Source organism: Petaurus breviceps, unplaced genomic scaffold (assembly GCF_028583685.1).
Source record: "Petaurus breviceps papuanus isolate PSGF00001 unplaced genomic scaffold, PetGlider_PUasm1.0 171, whole genome shotgun sequence".
In the NCBI taxonomy this organism is placed as follows: domain Eukaryota; kingdom Metazoa; phylum Chordata; class Mammalia; order Diprotodontia; family Petauridae; genus Petaurus; species Petaurus breviceps.
In genome coordinates this window covers 3,532,600-3,552,125 of record NW_027185754.1, presented here as the reverse complement: position 1 = coordinate 3,552,125, position 19,526 = coordinate 3,532,600, and the positions used below count along the sequence as shown (strand labels likewise).

Genomic DNA, 19,526 nt, shown 5'->3' with positions numbered 1-19,526 from the left:
TCAGAAGTTGTTCTGTAACTTCTTTAAGTATCTTGATCAGAATCACCCCTAGAATGAGTCAATGGGACTGGAACCCACGTCATGATACCAAGGCCAATATTATTGTGTCCATCTTCTAGACAAGGAAGCTGAGACTGAGACTAATTTCAATGCAGTGTACATGTATTAAATACCTACTCTGTGCTAGGAGCTGAGGCTACCAAACCAAAGAGGAAAGAGTCTTTCCTCCCTAGAAGCTCACATTCTCCCTGGAGGACTCAGGGAGAGCAGTCTATCAGTAATAGAACCTGGATTGTAATCACAGACCGGCATTTGTCATACAGTACAGAGCTAAGCCTGAGCTCTTGCAGTAGCCACATCCCAGGTAAGGCTGTGCATTTTGTCAGCTAATGAGTAAGTTATTATAAAGTTGTAAGATCTTAGTGCTATTCTTAGCTCCATCAAACTAGAATCTCTCTGCATAGAGAGGCTTTTGGAAAATCCCTTGACCAGGGATTAGCCTCTTTGGATAATAAAGTCACATTATCTTTGTATGTTCATCTATTTCTGAATTCAGTACTTCAAGGAAATGTAAATTTGTTTTCCATGGCAATCTCAATCCTTCTTTGTCTAAGTTGATATCCTTTGCTAGTTGCACTGACTGAAAATTTATATCCCTTTGTGAGCTTAATGAGGTGCTCCTTGAACGACAGAGCCTGTCCCTGATTTGATAGTGGACGTGCGAGAGCTTCAGCTTTTTTGACATAACCTTAGATACCATAGGTTCACTTTCTCACCACAGTGCGGTATCATTGGGAAAGAATTTTAGTAGAGGTTGTCATCTATTGCTTACACTTGGACAATAACAGTGATGCTCTGATGCTTTGTACTGGGTTGGATTTCCACTATGTATCCTCTGTCATCAGTGATCTTTTCAAAGAGGATGAAGGATGCAATGGAGGAAACCAATTTATTTTCCACAACCCGTGTTACAACTTTCAGCTCCTGAGTGTAACAGGGATGATTTTTTTTTTTTTTGGCGAGGCAATCAGGGTTAAGTGACTTGCCCAGGGTCGCACAACTAGTAAGTGTGTCAAGTGTCTGAGCCTGGAACTGAACTCAGATTTGCCTGCCTCCAGGGCCAGCGCTCTCTCACTGTGACAGCTAGCTGCCCCAATAAGTGATGATTTTTGACTTACCAAATGTAACCAAATCAGGTTAAGGTTTTGTTAGCAGGGCTAGTACACTTAGTAACAACTGATCTCAGGAGAATTTTTCTGTCAAATTATTCTGTTAGTCAATTTTTAGCCCAGACCTGATTGGTAGTAGAGTTTGATCATGGTGGGTTCCCCAGTATTTGTTGCAGTTGGTCTAAGTGTAGGCCACCCTTTGCTGAATGCTTGTTTTCCTTCCTTGGTGCTTCCAATTGAGCCGGATTTTTAAGTCTTTTCAGGTCTCAGAAAGGAACCAGGAAGGCTTCTTTTTAGATGTCTGGTGGAAAACTTGGGGAAACAGGGGGAAAGGGATGGAGGTAAGCAAATTACATGAAGGAAGAGAAATTAAGGGCTCTGACTGGCTTCTGCTTTTATACTCTTTCACTTCATTTTTAAAGCTCTGTTCCCTAGGGGATACTAGGAGAGGCTGATAAGCCTCCACAAAGAGAGAAGCAAAAAAATACTTTTTTCTCTCTATCCCTCAGCCTCACCTATTTTTCACAGGCTCTCTTTGTCTACCTGAATGTAGCCTCACCTCTTTTCCACATCTTTCCAGTCCCTCCTACTCCCAAACCTCTTTGGAAAATGTTTAAAAGTGTTGCCAATTGTAAAAGTGGAGAGGTTTGGGGGAAGAGGAGGAGGAAAGCAGGGAAAGAAAGGGGAGGAGGTTTGAGAAACAAAGTCCAGGTTAAACCAGCTCCTTCTGAAGTAGGATTAAATTTCCGTATGTACATTTAAAGTTGTGAAAATGAATTATTAACCTCAAGAATTCAGTTCCCTCAATACCACAGCAGGATAATCAGGCCTTCTAGCAAAGGATAAAAAACAAGTTTAAACTTTGCAGCTTGGAGTCCCCCTCATCCCTCTCTCTGCCTATTGAAAGAGGTCACGCTCCTGTGGAAAATTCTATCTGTGGTGAAATTTATGGAGTTAGACAACTTCTATCCTGAAAAAGGAAGGAACTTTCATATTTACTTCCTTTGTGGAATTACTTAATGATCCCTGTATGTCCTAAAAACTCATTGGTCTTCCCAAATACCATATTCACTCTTAATAAACAAATACCTGGTTGGATCTGGCCAGTTATCTAATAACCATAGAAACATAGAATATCAGAGCAAGAATAAATTTTAGAGATTGTTGTGTCTGACTTTTCCTATCATAGCTCAGAATCAAACCCAGGCCATCAGATTCTGAATTCAGTATTTTAAAAACTATATCATGCTGCTATCATTTTCCATTTGGGGAAAATTGACAAAGGGATACAGGCCTGCTTCTTTCAAGGCCACTCATTTATATTGTTGGGTATGTGCTTCTGGGTAACCCTGTTTTAGACCTCTATTTTTTTTTTTTACAACAATGTGAATATCTGTTTATTCAAAGGCAAAAGGACCCTATGTATTGTTCGTTTGGCTGTTAAATACAGAAATTCTTTCACACTACTAATTTCTGCAGTCCTCCCAAGATTTGATGCAAATATTAAGATTGAAGAGGTGTCAGAGATGAAAACTTTAGTGGCAATAGAAAGTACCAGAGTGGGGTACCAATGTAAAGAGTGTTTGCCATTGATGGACATTTACTTTAACTTAAAGGACTCTTAGTCTAAGTGATATGATCTAGCAGACATGGGAGTGGGAGTTAGTGGTGGGGGAATGAAACATGTACAATGAAGAGTTCAGTAGTAGTAAGGGCCAGGACAAGTTTTGCTGATCTTGCTGGAGTGTCTCTTGTGTGAAAAGAGGCTCATGCTAATATGAAGGGCTAGACGCTGGTGTTCAGAATTTGGCTCCCACATTTATGGGGCGTATCACATTCAACCATCAGGTAGCCGAAAATGGAGCTTCTTTCTTCTTCCTCCGTTTTGTTAAGTAAGTTTTCTAGTCTGTCTGAGTTTCTTAATTGTAGAACAAAAGGCAGTTGACTAATTATGTTTTGCAATGTCATTGGCATTCTTTTCTACAAACAAATCCATGCCTCATTAACAAGTGGCACTTTCATGTTTCTTCGATAAAAATATAAAAAGTAATCTTTTAAGACTAGAGCTGTCATTTCAAATATCCTTTGAGACTCCATGAAGTCTCATACACTCCATGAATCTTCAGCCACTTTTATACAATTAGAGTTTTAGACAAATTACAAACTCTCAAATTAAAATTGCTGGGTTCTTTCTGAAAGTCATAAAGGATTAGAGACAGTTGGAAGCAATTTCAAGAGAGTTCCTCAATTAGAGGGTTGCCAAGAGTTTAAATGAAGGTGCAAACCTGAAAGTAATACTTCTAATACTCTTTTTGCCACATGGACCGAATCAGATTAGTTGCTACTGAAAGGAACAAAAGCACTTAACAAATCTGTTCATTAGGATGATTTCCCCTTAATGATGTCTGTGGTTCTTAGTATTAATAACACAGAAGTCACTGGGATTCCGTTGGGATTTGCAAGACTGATCTTGACTCTTTCTGACTCAGGTATCACTGTCTGCAGTGACTGTTTCTTCATTTCTTATGATCCTGGCTAGAACCCATAAAAAGGCTCATTACCCAACCTGAGCCAGGTTTCAAGCAAACATGTAACATGAATGCTTCTTTTTTCTTTCCCATCCCTCACTCCTCCCAAATAGGATAGCTTCTTTCTCTGTTCCTCGCCTAGCACCCCGAATAGCCAAAGTCATATTTAAGTAGGTATTATATTGAATTTCTGGAGAAAGGGTAAATGGGGCTACAGTTCTGGCCTTTCAGCCTGCATTTTTGGACAGGGTATAGGATGTGAATGCTCTTCTTCTGAAATAATTTGCTTTAGTCTTTGGAACTGAATTATACATTTCCAAAAAAATGATCTATTTTATATCATTTCCAGACTCCAAAACAAAGAGTATGTAAGTTATATGGAATTGTCATTGCTGGGAATGTAGCTATTAAATACCTTTAAAGACTGGGTGAGAGGTAGCATGGCATATAGTACATAGAAAGCTGGCCATCAGAACTGGGAAGGCCCAAGTTCAAATCCTGCCTTTGATGTGTACCAGGTCTATGACTCTGGACAAGTAATTTAATTCCTCAGTGCCCTGGATCACTTTCTAAAACTTGCATAATAAATACTGATCTGTATTGTTTGAGGGAGTTACCCATGTCAAGGAAAGCATTGATCCAGTCCAAAGAGGGGAAAAAGATTGGATAGAGTAATATTAAATTGTGGGTATTTTCAGAGCATTTTGGTTTTTTGTTTTTAATACAATATAGACTTCATCCTTTTCTTTGGTTCTGCCTACACTAAATTTATAAATTTTTAGATGTAAGGAGCCTTTAAGGAAGAGAGAATTGGGCTGATAATGTTGAGATGGTGGAACTGGGCAGTGTAGTGTTCAGAATTTAACAAAAAAAGTAAACTGAGGCAATTTTCCATGCAAGATAACATTTATTAACAGGGCCAATAGTGCCTGTCAGTAAACAGGTCAGTGACTTGCCTCCAGTTAAGCTAAAGACCATGAGCAAAAGGACAACTCCTCTTTTATAGGTTTTGGGGAGTACAGAACAAAAAAGAGAACGGTGTAGATGACATCAGATTTGAGGGCAACATGATTGGTTAGAGCGCTGAGGTGCAGGGAAAAATACAATTGGTTAGAAGTTTGGTAATGAGGGCTAGCAACAACCCGTCCTCCTCTTCTGAGACTAAGAAGTGCTTCTTGTTTGAGTCTAGGTGCAAGATAGTGGATCTTTGGACAGCAAGTGAGACATCCTTCAAGGGTAGCTTGGTGGTCTAGAGATATTAGTCTTGATTCCCCTGTGTTCACGTGCATCCCCCATGGTCAGCTAAGTTCCTTGAGGTAATAATGGATCAGTGATTATCAGGAGAGCTGGATTTCTAAACTTAACCCATTACCAGCTGAATTATGAACCAAGTATACATACAAAGAATCACAACTTAAGCAGTTACAGGATGAAAGGAATTAGTTGTACATAGGATCAATAAATAAGAAAATGATACTTGCAATTCAATCTTCTCAGCAGCATGAACTTATCAAAGGAGAATCTTCTAGGAGTTGATCTGTTGTGGGCTACATTTCCTCAATTTCATGTTGCTTCAAGAAAAATTTTGTGTTCATTTGGCTGATACAGAAAATGTGAAATGGTCCTGATAGATTGAGAGCTCCTTAAGGGCAGTGACCATCTTTCTGTCTTTTTTTTTTTTTATCCCTAGTGCTTAGCACATAGTGCCTAGCATAATAGGTACTTAATAAAAGTTTATTGATTGTTTTTTTTAAAGCAATTGGGGTCAAGTAACTTGCTCAAGGTTACAGGGCCAGTTATTTCTGAGTGTGGTGTTAAGTATCTGAGCCCAAATTTGATCTCCAGGTTATCCTGACACTGGGGCAGGTGCTCTTACTCAGTGAGCCACCTGGCCGCCCCTATTGATTGGTTTTGGCAATAGAGAGAAGCCATTTTTTAGTTGTGGTGGTTGTTGTTGATTATCTAGAAAAGCAGTTTATGGTGCTGGTACAGGACATAATTTCTTGCTAGACTAGTGTAATGCCAAGCAAAGGCAACTTCCCAAGGTTCAAAATACCAGCATAGGTGCTCTCCATTTTATTCAGTGAAAAATTAAGAACTGAGAAGATCAAAATATGACATCATTCAAAATACAGCATTTACTAAGTATAATTCAATAATCTCCAAGTACTACCCCACCCCCCTACATTACATTGATTTAATCAATCCCAAAGTCCCTCTTCTAAATACTACTCCATCCCTAGGTTGTACATTCATTTAGTCCATCACAAAGCCCCTCTTCTCAAATGGAGATTAGTTTCCAATCATAAGTAAAGTACATTCATTTGTTTAATCACAGAGCACAAAAAAGTCAAAAGTTCCCCACCCTTGGATCACAATTGAATCTACCCCAGAGTTACAACAAGCTTAAGCACAGCAGTTAATACCCAAATGGAGGTTTAAGTTCTCAGCAATCTTTGTTTCTGGGGAGACAAAGCTTAGCAAGGCCACAAGATACATTGCCAGTGTCTTCATGAATTCATTCTCTGTCTGCAGAATAGTCCTAGGACCCCTGAAAACATTAGCAAAACCCTCTTCCAGGATTTCTGTAAACATACAACAAGAAAATCCTTCTTCAGGGCTTCTGAACCAACAGCAAGGTTCCAGGAACTCTGCAACAACATGACTGTCCTTCACCAGTGGACAGAATTCACTCTCTGTCTGCAGAACAGGAGCTCTCAGGAGCTCTGAACCAACAGCAGTTCCAAGACCTCTGCAACAACAGGACTGTCTTTCACCAGTGGACAAATCTGGCAAAACAACATCAAAACAGACAAAGTACCAGCATAACAGCCATGTCTCCTCAGTCCTTGGCAGCTCTGGGTGGCAGCTCTCAAAAGTCCTGGGCAATTCAAAGTGGCCCTCAGCAATCCTCTCAGTCTCTCTCTGCCTCCAAGGCGCTGCTTCCAAAAACTTCTTCTGCTTCTCTCTTTTCTTGTGTCTCTCTAAATTTATGTCACCAGCTCCTCCCAATTCAGCCCTCTCTTTTCACGTCAACAAGTCCATCCCACAAGTGAGATTCACAAGCTCTGGGTTTTCACACAATCAAACCAAAAACCAAGCCAATACAGGGGGATCTTTAAATCAATTACTATTACAACTAGGAAGATCAGGTACTCATCTTTCGAATAAAGGGTTTTATATCTAAAGGAACATGATGTCTTTTTCTGATTTGACTGGGCTTCTACTGCTGCACATCCTACTTTGAGTATGATATTAATATTGTGCTCTCAGTTCTTGCATGATGTAGACCTAGGCTTGAATTACATTCATCTGAAACTTGGTGACTTACTGTATTGTCTGGTCTATTGCCTAAAAACTGATGGGGAAAAGAAGACTTTGAGTTGGGGAAGAAGAAACAAGAATGCCTTGGACAAAGGTGAAAACTAGCTTTCAGTAATATAGGGAATTACAAACTGCCTCAGAAACTGAAAATATAGTTACATTCTCTCTTTTTTTTCTGCTTTTTGGAGGGCATTTGGGGTTAAGTGACTTGCCCAAGCTCACATGGCTAGTTTTTGTGTTAAGTGTCTGAGACTGGATTTGAACTCAGGTCCTCCTGACTCCAAGGCCAGTGTTCTACTCACTGCGCCACCTAGCCACCCCAAATATAGTTACATTCTAAAAAGGAATCCAGTGGGGGAAGAAAGTAAGAACATTTGTGAAGGGAGCTTCTTTAAAGAATTAAATATCAACTTCTAAAATTATTTTTGTTTTGCTTGAGGACTGAACTTATCATGTGCTTTTAGTTTCCAATTGGTAGTATATATTAATAAATAGCTTATTGTTGGCAGGTACTATGTAATAAGGTAAGATTCATTTGTTCCCTTCTGGTTTAAGTTTTTTTTTTTTCTATAATCTGCCTTTAGATGATCTCAATGCAACCCATCAACACTGTGTTTTGGCTGGTTTGCAACCTCGATTCAGTTCTACCCACAGAGTGGCAGAGGTAAGTAGTAAAGAAAATCTGCTGTGAATTTGGATGCAACAGGAAGTAGTTGAATGATCAGTTAAAAAACTACCATCAACAAAAGTCCCATGGTCCACCTGGCCTCTGGGATAGATTGAAAAACCTCTATAATGGTATTTGAAAGAAGAATAGCTCTAGTCTCACTTGACTTCAGCCTTGATTCATCTCTTGTTTTCAGCTCTGTGGCTGCTGGAGAAAATGCATGCAGAACTACACTATACTACACCTTTGATAGGAGTTGTATGATACCTTGGGGACAGATTACTGTAATAGGTGAGGGGCCTAAGCAGAAGTGGCTGTTTGGGAGGCTCTGTGTGGCAACAATGTCATTTTGTCATTTCAGCAAGGTCAAGGCCAGGAGGTGTTCCTGCATGTTATAGCTGTGTCTGGGTTGGGGATGGTGGTAAATTTGCATTTTCCTCAACTTTTCATTCAAGCCTCTGGGCATGTAAATGTTAATTTAAAGAAGCAGTTGCTGTGTTGATAAGGAATCTCTGAACTTTCTCTAGCTATACTCACATCCCAGACTTCATTGCTCAATTCTGTCACCTTTAGAGTAGCCAGGACCTTGGGACATAGAATGTGAGCTGAAGGTCAGCAGACCAGACTGGTTCTTGAAGGGAGCCAAAGGCCACTAATAGTGAATACCTTGGTTGTCATGTATCAATGTGGGAATAGCAGAGATGAATCAGATCATTATTTTGGTAAACATATGACACTGTTAAGATGGGTACACTCGCACCAATATACAACGTAATCTGTCTACTCTTCATTCTGCTCAGTTCTTGTTGGCTTACCTCAGTAGAGGATCTGCCCATCACGATATACTAGGCTTCTTCATGAGTTTTTTTTTTAGTTTATATTCTCTTTTGGATAAGTTTTATTGATGCCTTTTGTCTTTACATTAGTTATTTCCCACTTTACCCCCTCCAAACTGAACCCTCCAATATGACAAAGATATCTGATATGGAGACCATTTCTGCTAATATGTATGATATACTGCTCTCTATATGCCTATATATGATATCTGCCATGAGGTAGGAAGTATATGTCATTATTTCTTGTCCAGGATCATCACTGGTTTTTTCATGACTTGGAGCCAAACTTCCTTGTAGTGATCTTTTCATATACATTGTTGTAGTTATTATATATATTTTCTTGGTTTTGCTTCACTCTGCATCAGTTTATATAAATCTTCTTAGAATAGAAGGAACAATTAAAAGCTCCAACAATCATTCAGGGTGTGCCTGACAAAGATAATTTTTATTTAGGATTGCTTATAGTTTTGAGCTCATATGACTAGCTAGTTGAGGCTGGGTAATACCAAGTGGGATTCTTAAGAATGCTATATCTGGACTCATCTTCAATTTAGTCCCAGGCCCATTGCCAGGAATGGAGGAATAGTGTAGAGAGCTGTCTTTCTGGTTCTCAGGAATATCTTTGTTCTTCAACCTGGTTGTCTTGGCCCGTCAAGGGGAATCTATTTTTGGCCTTTAAGATTGTGCCAATTTTTAGGATTCTGTGGTCAGAGTCAAGATAAAGTAGATCTTTGTCTTCTCTTGTCACTTCTAGAAACAGTCTCCCTTTATTTTTGTATATATTGTTTTGTAGTTATATTTATAGAAATTTTCTGTGTTTTGGTGGGTTGTCACAGATATTTGTTATTTTCAGTGGAATTTCTTATATCCTTGATCATACTGGAAAGGCTTCTGATTTGTCCCTATTATGTGGAAGGTTGACTTTTAGCTTTAGGTGGATACTATATACCATTGTAAGGAAAGATCCATATCATCTTAAGTTTTGTAATAGATTTTTAAAATGATTGTTGTATTTTGTCAAAAGTATTTTATGTATCTATTATATATAACCATGTATTTGCTTGTTTATTAATATCATCAGATAGATAATAGTAGGTAGATCCCAATTAATAATCTATTATTGATATTAATATTGAATCTACTATTGAACCAACACAATATTCCTAGTATAAATCTAATAATGGTGTATATAAAATTTTTAGATATGTTGCTATATAGTCTTTTTCAGATATTTTATTTAAAATTTCTATGTTGACATTCACTGGGGATATCTATCGCCTTTTCTTTCCCTGGTTTAATTATCAAGCCCTTACTACTGGATATACTTAATTCCTATTCCTACTTCTGTGTTTTGAACCTCAATCTATCCTTACACTCCTGGCACCATAGACATAAGGGGAAAGCTTAAAAGTCTCTTGTCTACCTTTCTTCTCAAATCTTGACTGGTTCTTATCTGCGCCTCCTAAATCATTCTCTCTTATCTCATTTTCAGAGGTATTCCTTTGTATCATGCTATTCCTGCATGTTATGGATTTTTAAATAAGAAGTTGAGATTTCTTCCTTTTAAACATTAATTCTTGTTGTTCACCTATTTTTCCTGATTTTCCCATTATAACTTTTAATCTTTTGATCCTCTAATCCATTGATATTCTCTTTGCTTTCTCAAAGAAAGTTTTTTGTTTTGTTTTGTTTTGTTTTTTTGCTTCTTAGAGGGCAGTTGGGGTTAAGTGACTTGCCTAAGGTCACACAGCTAGGTTATTTTTGTGTTAAGTGTCTGAGGTCGGATTTGAACTCAGGTCCTCCTGACTCCAGGACTGGTGTTCTATTCACTGCGCCACCTAACCGCCCCTCAAAGAAAGTTTTTACATTTCAATTTTTTTTAGTAAAAAGGTAAACTTTTATTTAAAATTAAGGAAAACCTGACCAGGAAGCCTGTTCTTAAAAAAGAAAAATAAACAACAGAAAATATCCGTGTACCCCAAATTAATTTCCTTGTCCCACCCTGGCCACATGAAAATAAGCTTTTCATTTCTGAATCTTTTATTACTTGCTGTAAGTATTTAACTTTGTGCTATTTGTTCAGTTTGCAAATATAATACTTTGCTCATCTAGGTATATTTTAGAAAAAATGATTGTTCTAATTTTTCCACATCCTCTCCAGCATTTTTCATTTTCCTATTTTGTTATCTTAGCCAATCTGACTGGTGAGATGTGGTACCTCAGAGTTGTTTTGATTTGCATTTCTCTAATCAATAGTGATTTAGAGCATTTTTCATATGCTTATAAATATCTTTAATTTCTTCCTCTGAAAACAGTCTCTCCATATCATTTATCATTTGGGGAATGACATGTATCCTTATAAATTTGTTGATGTTTATTTCTTTAGAGTATGGTTTGAGCTCTGGAAATAAAATATCCCCTTCTTTCCTGCCTTTTTCATTATTTTCTTTAAGGTTCTAGACATTTTATTCCTCTAAATAAATTTTGTCCTTTTGCCTAGCTTTACAGATTTCCTCCTGATAATCTGATTAGCATAGCATTCATTTAAAGATTATTTAAATAATATCATCATTTTAATTATACTGGCATGGCTCAACCTTGAGAAATGACTTTCCTTTGGTCATGTAAATGATCATTTCTTTATAGTGTTTTATAGAATATTTATATGACTTGAATATGTCTTGGTCAATTGGTTCCCAATTATTTTTTTTTGTGGAAGCCAAGATGGCAGAGAGAAGTCAAGAAGTTGCCTGAGCTCTCCCCAGTTTCCTTCAGAAACAATGTTAAATCAAGCCTCTAAATGTATTCTGAAGCAAGGGAACCTACAAAAAGATGGAGTGAAACAATTTTCCAGCTTAAGATACCTTAGAAGGACTTCAGGAGAGGTCCGTCTCACTTGAATAAAAAGGGAGCACAGCCCAGTGCAGATGTTGTCTGGGCAAACCAGTGAGAGGCTTTTAGCCACAGCACAGATCAGCAACTGCGGCCCCTTGGCCCTGACTCAGTAGACTAGTGGCACAGCAGACCAACTGTGAGGCCTTCAGCCGCAGCTCAGAAGGCAAGTTGCCGGCCCCAGAAACCAGGCAACAACAGGTGTGACTAGGCTTGGCCACCCCAATGATATCAGTAAGCTGCCAGCACTTGAGGCCCCAGCACACAAAGCCAGTGATCAGACCCCAGGTATGCAGCACAAGAAGCTTTGGACAGCACCCCTTATGCCACAGGAGGAGAGCTCAACTTTAAAAGTCACAAAACAGGCCAAAAAATGGTCAATAAGCAAAAACAAACACTATCCATAGAAAGTTATTATGGTGACAAGGAAGATCAAGGCACAAACTCAGAAAAGGACAACATTGTCAACATACCTATTGATCTCAAGCCCAAAAAGCCTTCTTGGAAGATCTCAAAAAGGATTTTAAAAGTCAAATAAAAGTCAAAAGAAAAATTGGGAAAAGAAATGAGAGGTATGCTAGAGAGTCAACAGCTTGGAAAAGGAAGGACAAAAATTGACTGAAGAAAACAATTCCTTAAAAAATACAATTGGCCAAAAAAAAAATATTCCACTGAGGAAAATAACTCCTTAAAAAATAGAATTGGCCAAATGGAAAAGGAGATACAAAAGCTAACAGAAGAAAATAATTCCTTAAAAACTACAATTGGGCAAGTGGAAGCTAATGACTCTATGAGACATCAAGAATCAATCAAACAAAATCAAAAGAATGAAAAAAATAGAAAAATGTAAAAATCTCACTGGAAAAACAGCTGACCTGGAAAATAGGTCCAGGAGAGATAATTTTGCTTTTTTGGCAGGGCATTTGGGGTTAAATGACTTGCCCAAGGTCACACAGCTAGTAAGTGTTAAATGTCTGAGGCTGGATTTGAACTCAGGTACTCCTGACTCTGGGACCAGTGCTCTATTCACTGTCCCACCTAGCTGACCCAAGAGAGATAATTTAAGAATAGTTGCACTACCTGAAAGACAAGATAAAAAAAAGCCAGATAGCATCTTTCAAGAAATTTCAAGGAAAAATTCTCTAATATCCTAGAACTGGAGGGTAAAATAGCCATTGAAAGAATCCACAAAACCCCTCCTGTAAGAGATCCTAAAATGAAAACTCCAAGGATTATTGTAGCCAAATTCCAGAATTATCAGTTCAGGGAGAAAATATTGCAAGCAGCCATAAGGAAGCAATTTAAATATCATGGAGTCACAATCAGGATTACATAGAATTTAGCAGCTTCAACATTAAAGGATCAGAGGACTTGAATGTTGCATTGTATTTTTTTCTTTGAATTTATTTATTTTTAGTTTTTAACATTCATTTCTACAAAATTTTGAGTTACAGTTTTTTCTCCCTGTCTTTCCCCTACTCCTCACCCCAAAATAGCAAGCCTACTGCCTGCCTTTTCCCCACATCTGTTCTCTCTTATATCCCCCCGCATATTAGGAGGGCACTGTCTCTACAACCCCCACAAGCTCTGGCTCACTGGTCACACACCCCAGGACCACCACCCAAGATCACGACCCAAATCCAAGCAGCTTAAGGAAAGAGCAATTACCCTCTGAATGGTTGCTTGGTCTCCCTACAATCTGCAGGCCAGGAGGTCCTGAGGCAGCCACACAATGCAGGTGAGGCGCCTCTGCTTCTTCTCACTCCAGGGGCAGCAGCCGCACCACTCTCTACTGTCCCTGCCCTGTTCCAACAAAGTTCCACAGTGACCTTTTACTTTGTCTTTGGTGTTTATGAATTGAGAAGTCTGGAACCTGCCACAGCTGCTGGTTATTCACTCTCCTGAAATCTGCTGGCTGTCTTCAATGGGACATTGTTTCTCTCTGTCACTTTGTGGGTTCTGTAGCTTTAAAATTTGTTTAGAGTCATTTTTTTTATAGGTATTGGAATTATTTGGAGCCAGAGCCCATGCCAAGCTTGTGCTCTTGGTTCTGCCACCTCTGCCATCTTGGTTCTGCCACCTCCTCCCCCCGACTTGAAATATTCTGGAAGGCAAAGGAGCTTGGATTGCAACCAAGAATGAAGTACCCAGCAAAATTTAGCACATTTTTCAGGAGAAAAGTTGAATATTGAGTGAAATAGGGGACTTGCAATCATTCCTGATGAACAGACCAAAGCCAAACAAAAAAAATTGATCTTGAAATATAAAACTTAAAAGGAGCATAAAAATGTAAACAGGAAAGAAAAAAATGTTATTCAACAAGGTTAAACTGTTTACATCCCTATGTGGGAAGAGGATACTTATAACTCTTGAGAACTGTATCTTTATTAGGGCAGTTAGAAAGTGTATAAGGGGGTAGATATAAGTTCACTTTGATGTGATGATATAAAAAAAGTTAATCAAGGGGTAAAAAAAAAGATTGTACTGGGAGAAGAGGAAATGGAGATGCAAAATAGAGTAAATTACATCACATGAAGAGGTTCAAAAGACTTATTACAATAGAGGGACAGAAGGGAATGGGGTAAGCATTGTATGAACCTTACTTTCATTGGATTTAGCTCAAAGAGGGAATAACATACACATTCATTTGGGCAGAGAAATATATCTTACCCTATAGGGAAGTAGGAGAAGAAAGGGGAAAGAAAAGGAGGGCGTGGGGTGATACAAGGGAGGGCAGATTGAGGGTGGCGATGATCAGAAGCAAAACACTGGTGAGGAAGGAAAGGGTGAAAGGAGAGAGAAAAGTATAAATGAGGGAAAAATAGAATGGAGAGAAAGATACAGCTAGTCATCATAACTGTGAATGGGATGAACTCTCTCATAAAATGGAAGTGGATAGCAAAGTGAATTAAGAACTAGCATCCTACAGTATGTTGTTTACAAGAAACACATTTGAAGCAGAGAGATACACATTGTGTAAAAGTAAAAGACTGGAGCAGAATTTATTTTACTTCAGCTGAAGTAAAAAAAAAAAGCAAGGGTAGTAATCTTGATCTTAGACAAAGCAAAAGCAAAAATAGATCTAATTAAAAGAGATAAGGAAGGAAACTACATCCTTGTAAAGAGTACCATAGACAATAAAGTAATATAAATGCGAAACATAGATGCACTGAGTGGTATAGCATCCAAATTCTTAGAGGAGAAGATAAGTGAGTTACAGGAAGAAATAGACAGCAAAATTATACTAGTACAGGACTTCAACCTCCTCCCTCTCAAAATTAGGTAACTCTAACCACAAAATGAATAAGAAAGAAGTTAAGGAGGTGAATAGAATTTTAGAAAAGTTAGATATGATAGACCTCTGGAGAAAACTGAATGAGAATCAAAAGGATTAACACTTTTCTCAGAGGCACATGGCACCTACACAAAAATTGAGCATGTATTAGGGCATAAAAACCTCGCAATCCAATGCAGAAAGGCAGAAATATTCAATTCATCCTTTTCAGGTCATGAGACAATAAAAATTCCTTGGAAATATAGACTAAAAATTAATTGGAAACTAAATAATCTAATCCTACATAATGAGTGGTCAAACAAGTCATAAAAATAGTCAATAATTTCATCAAAGAGAATGACAATAATGAAACAACCAAAACTTATGAAATGAAGCCAAAGTAGTTCTTAGGGGACATTTTATATCTCAGAGTCACAGGATATTAAATAAACCCCAGGTTTTTTTTGCATTTTTAATTATTTTAATGCCCTTTCCATTTCTTTTACTTCATCTTGTATTTTTTATTGTCATAAAAATACTAATGATTTTTGTAGATTTTTTTTCTGCTTCTTTACCAAACATCGATTTTTTTAAATTTGATTCTTTGCTAATTCCGTGGGACATTAAGTAAACCATTATTTCAACTGCAAATAAACTTTTCTTGTGCCATTGCCAGTGTTTATGGTTTTTTTTTAATCTCTAATTGCTATGGCTGGCATTTGTAAAAATACCTCAAATAATAATATGAATAGGAGAGCCCTCTTTGCATTATCCTTGCTTTTATTAGAAAAGCTCATACTATTTCTTCATTGAAAACAATTCTTGTGTTTTTTGTGTGTGTGTGTGTGTGGTAGATAATAAATGGAAGCAAATCATTTAGGAATTGTTAAAAAAAATTGTGGTACATGAATGTAACAGAATATTACTGTGCTAAAAGCAACAAAAAACATGATGAAATCAGAGAAACATAGATTTACCTGATCAGATGGGTGAAATAATCAGAGCAAAAACCCCCTAATATATGTAATGACTTACAATAATATGAAGGTAAAAGATAACTGCGAAACAATAAAAAAAAGAATGTTGCATTGTATATATTTTGTGTTGATCAGTTTTGCTGATTCTTTTCCACTTTAAAAATATTTTTTCTCTGTGTTGGGAGAAGGGATATTGGAAAAAAATTCTGGCAATTTAAAGACAAATGATATCAATAAAAACATTTTAAGAAGAAAGTAATGCTAACTTTCACTTTTAGACATTTACTTTTTCATATTAAAATAGACCTTCCTTGTTGATGGTATTTAGGATTTTTAATGTAATTGAGTATTATACTTTGTCTTTTTACCCAAGTCTCTCTCCCATATCTTCCCCCATTCCCCCTTCGACTTTCCAGTAGGGCACGGTGTATCTCTATGCCCTAGTGCCTATATATCTCATTTCCCAGTTACATGTAAAATATTAATAATAATATATTTATATATTTTTAAACATTTGATTTTAAAACTTTGGATTCCAGATTCTTTCCCTTCCTCCCTTGTCACCCACCTTCACTGGGAAGATAAGCAATTCAATATAGGTTGTACATCAGTAGCTATGCAAAACATTTACATAGTGGATATATCGTGGAAGACTGACTATATTTCCCTCTATCCTATCTCACCCCCCACTTGTTCTATTTTCTACTTTTCAAAAGTGGGTGCTTCCTACTTCCCTCCCCCCCCAGCCTGCTCTCCCTTCCATCATCCCCCCTCTCTTCCCCTTCCTCCCTACTCTCCTGTAGGGTGAGATACCCTATTTAGTGTGTATGTCATTGCCTCCCTAAGCCAAATTCAATGAGAATAAGGTTGACTCATTCCCTTTTGCCTTCCTGTTCTTCCCCTCCATTGTAACAATTATCCCTTGCCTCTTCTATATGAGATAATTTACCCCATTCTGTCTCCCCATCTCTTCTCATTATATTCTTCTCTCACCTCTTAATTTCACCTTTTAAGTATCATCCCTTCCTATACAATTGGTCCTGTGACCTCTATCTATGTATACCTGTAGACATATATATATATATATACACATTCACATATGTATTCATACTCCCATATGCCCTCCTATATAGACATATATATGTATGTATACATATACATTCATATACGTGTCTGTGTGTATATGTGTATGTATATATATACATACACATATACACATTTCTGTTCATTTCAACAATTCTCATACTGAGAAAAGTTTCATAAGTTAACATTATCATCTTTCCATGTAGGAATATAAGTAGTTCATCTTTGATAAGTTCCTTATGATTTCTTTTCCCTGTTTACCTTCTCAAGCTTCTCTTGCTTCTTGTATCTGAATGTCAAATTTTCTTGTTTTTTTCAACAAGAATGCTTGAAAGTCCTCTATTGCACTGAATGATCATGTTTTCCCCCTGAAACATGATACTCATGTATATGGTAGAAGACTATCTATTCCTCGTCTTGTAGACTGATTCAGCTCCCAACCTTAGCATGATTGTGTTGTACTCCTATACCCAGATTATTGTGCTTTTGTGTCTATATTCTACCCTTCTTATGAGGTGCAATCTCTAGGAATCCATTTGAATCTTTGAGGTATAGGCTCTGGGAACCCCCCTTGAATTCTTTTTTTTAATGCTTTATTAACTTCTGATTTATATCATCCGTTTCCACCAGATTTTGAGTTACAAATTTACTCCCCATTTCTCCCCCACCCACCACCCCAAAATAGCAGCCCCACAGGATGTCCCCTCCTCCGATCTGCTCTCTCCCACATTTTCCCCCATAACCCTTTCCACTTTTCCAGTGGATCTCTATGCCTCAGTGCCTACACATCCCCATTCCCAATTAAATGTAAGATGGTATTAATTATAGTATATATATGTATATATACACACACATATATATACATATATATATACATATTTGAATATTTGATTTCAAAACTTTCATTTCCAGATTCATTCCCCTCCTTCCCCGTCACCCACCCCTACTGGGAAGATATGCAGTTCAGTATAGGTTGCACATGTGTGGCTAATGCAAAAAAATAACATAGTAGATACATTGTAAAAGACTGATTACACTTCCCTCCCTCCCATCTCACCTCCCACCCGCTCTACTCTCCACTTTGATCCTGTCTATTTTCAAAAGTGACTGCTTCCAACCTCCCTCCCCCCAGCCTACCCTCCCTTCTATCATCCCCCCTCTCATCCCCTTCCCCCCCTATTCTCCTGGAGGGTGAGATACCCTATTTAGTGTGTATTTCACTCCCTCCTCAAGCCAAATTCAATGGGAATAAGGTTGACCCATTCCCTTATGCCTTCCTATTCTTCCCCTCCATTGTAACCATTTTCCCTTGCCTCTTCTGTATGAGATAGTTTACCCCAATCTGTCTCTCCCCATCTCCTCTCATTATATTCCTCTCACCTCTTAATTTCACCTTTTAAGTATCATTCCTTTCTGTTAAATTGGACCTGTGCCCTCTATCTATATATACCTGTAAACATATATACACACATTCACATATGTATTCATATGCCCATATACCCTCATATATAGACAAATATATATATATATATATACATATATATATATATATATATATTTCTAATCCCTTCAACTACTGAGAAAAGTTTCATCAGTTACAGTTATTGTTTTTCCATGTAGGAATGTTAATAGTTCAACTTTGATAAGTTCCTTATGATTCCTTTTCCCTGTTTACCTTCTCATGCTTCTCTTGCTTCTTGTATCTGAATGTCAAATTTTCTATTCAACTCTGGTTTTTTCATCAAGAATGCTTGAAAGTCCTCTATTCCACTGAATGACCATATTTTCCCCTGAAACATGATACTCAGTTTTGCTGGGCAGGTGATTCTTGGTTTTAATCCCAGCTCCTTTGCCCTACGGAATATCACATTCTAAGCCCTTTGATCCCTCAGTGTAGAAGCTGCCAGATCTTGGGTTATCCTGATTGTGTTTCCACAATATTCAAATTGTTTCTTCCTGGCTGCTTGTAATATTCTCTCCTTAATCTGGGAATTCCAGAACCTGGCTATAATATTCCTAGGAGTTTTCTTTTTGGGATCTTTTTCAGGAGGTGATTGGTGGATTCTTTCAACCTCTATTTTGCCCTCTGGTACTAAAACATCAGGGCAGTTTTCTTTGAGAACTTCCTGGAGGATGATTTCTAGGTTCTTACTTTGGTCATGGCTTTCAGGCAGTCCAATAATTTTTAAATTATCTCTCCTGGATCTATTTTCCAGGTCAGTGGTTTTTCCCATGAGATATTTCACATTGCCTTCTATTCTTTCATTTGTTTGGATCTGTTTAACAGCATCTTGATTTCTCATAAAGTCATTAGCTTCCATTTGCTCCAATCTAATTCTGAAGCAATGATTCTTCTCATTGAGTTTTTGAGATTCTTTTTCCATCAGGCAAATTCGACTTTTTAAGGCATTCTTGTCCTCATTGCCTTTTTGGGCCTCCTTTGCCATTTGAGTCAGTCTGTTTTTTAAGGTGTTATTTTCCTCAGTCAGGCTGCTGACTCTCATTTCATAATTTTCTTGCATTGTTCTCATTTCTCTTCCCAGTTTTTCCTCCACTTCTCTTATTTGATTTTCAAAATCTTTCCTAAGGTCCTCTATGGCCTGTAATCATCTTGTATTTTCCTTTGAAGCTTTTGGTGCAAGAGTTCTGACTTCACTGCTTTCCTCCTGCTCCATGCTTTGCTCCTTTTTGTCCCCAAAATAGGAGTGTATTGTTGGAATCTTCTGTCTGCTTTGTTTCCTTTGCCTGCTCATTTTGCCACTCAATTACTTGACTT

At 37.7% G+C, this 19,526-nt stretch overlaps 1 protein-coding gene across 7 annotated transcripts in view; it reads left to right on the top strand.

The window, feature by feature from the left end:
• Positions 1-19,526, top strand: part of FTO (FTO alpha-ketoglutarate dependent dioxygenase) — a 431,971-nt gene that overhangs the window by 154,331 nt on the left and 258,114 nt on the right. For all 7 annotated transcript variants that reach the window (XM_069082477.1, XM_069082479.1, XM_069082482.1 and 4 more), the window contains exon 5: positions 7,606-7,685. In XM_069082477.1, coding sequence (XP_068938578.1) covers positions 7,606-7,685 — 80 coding nt within the window. The remainder of the gene's footprint in view (positions 1-7,605; positions 7,686-19,526) is intronic.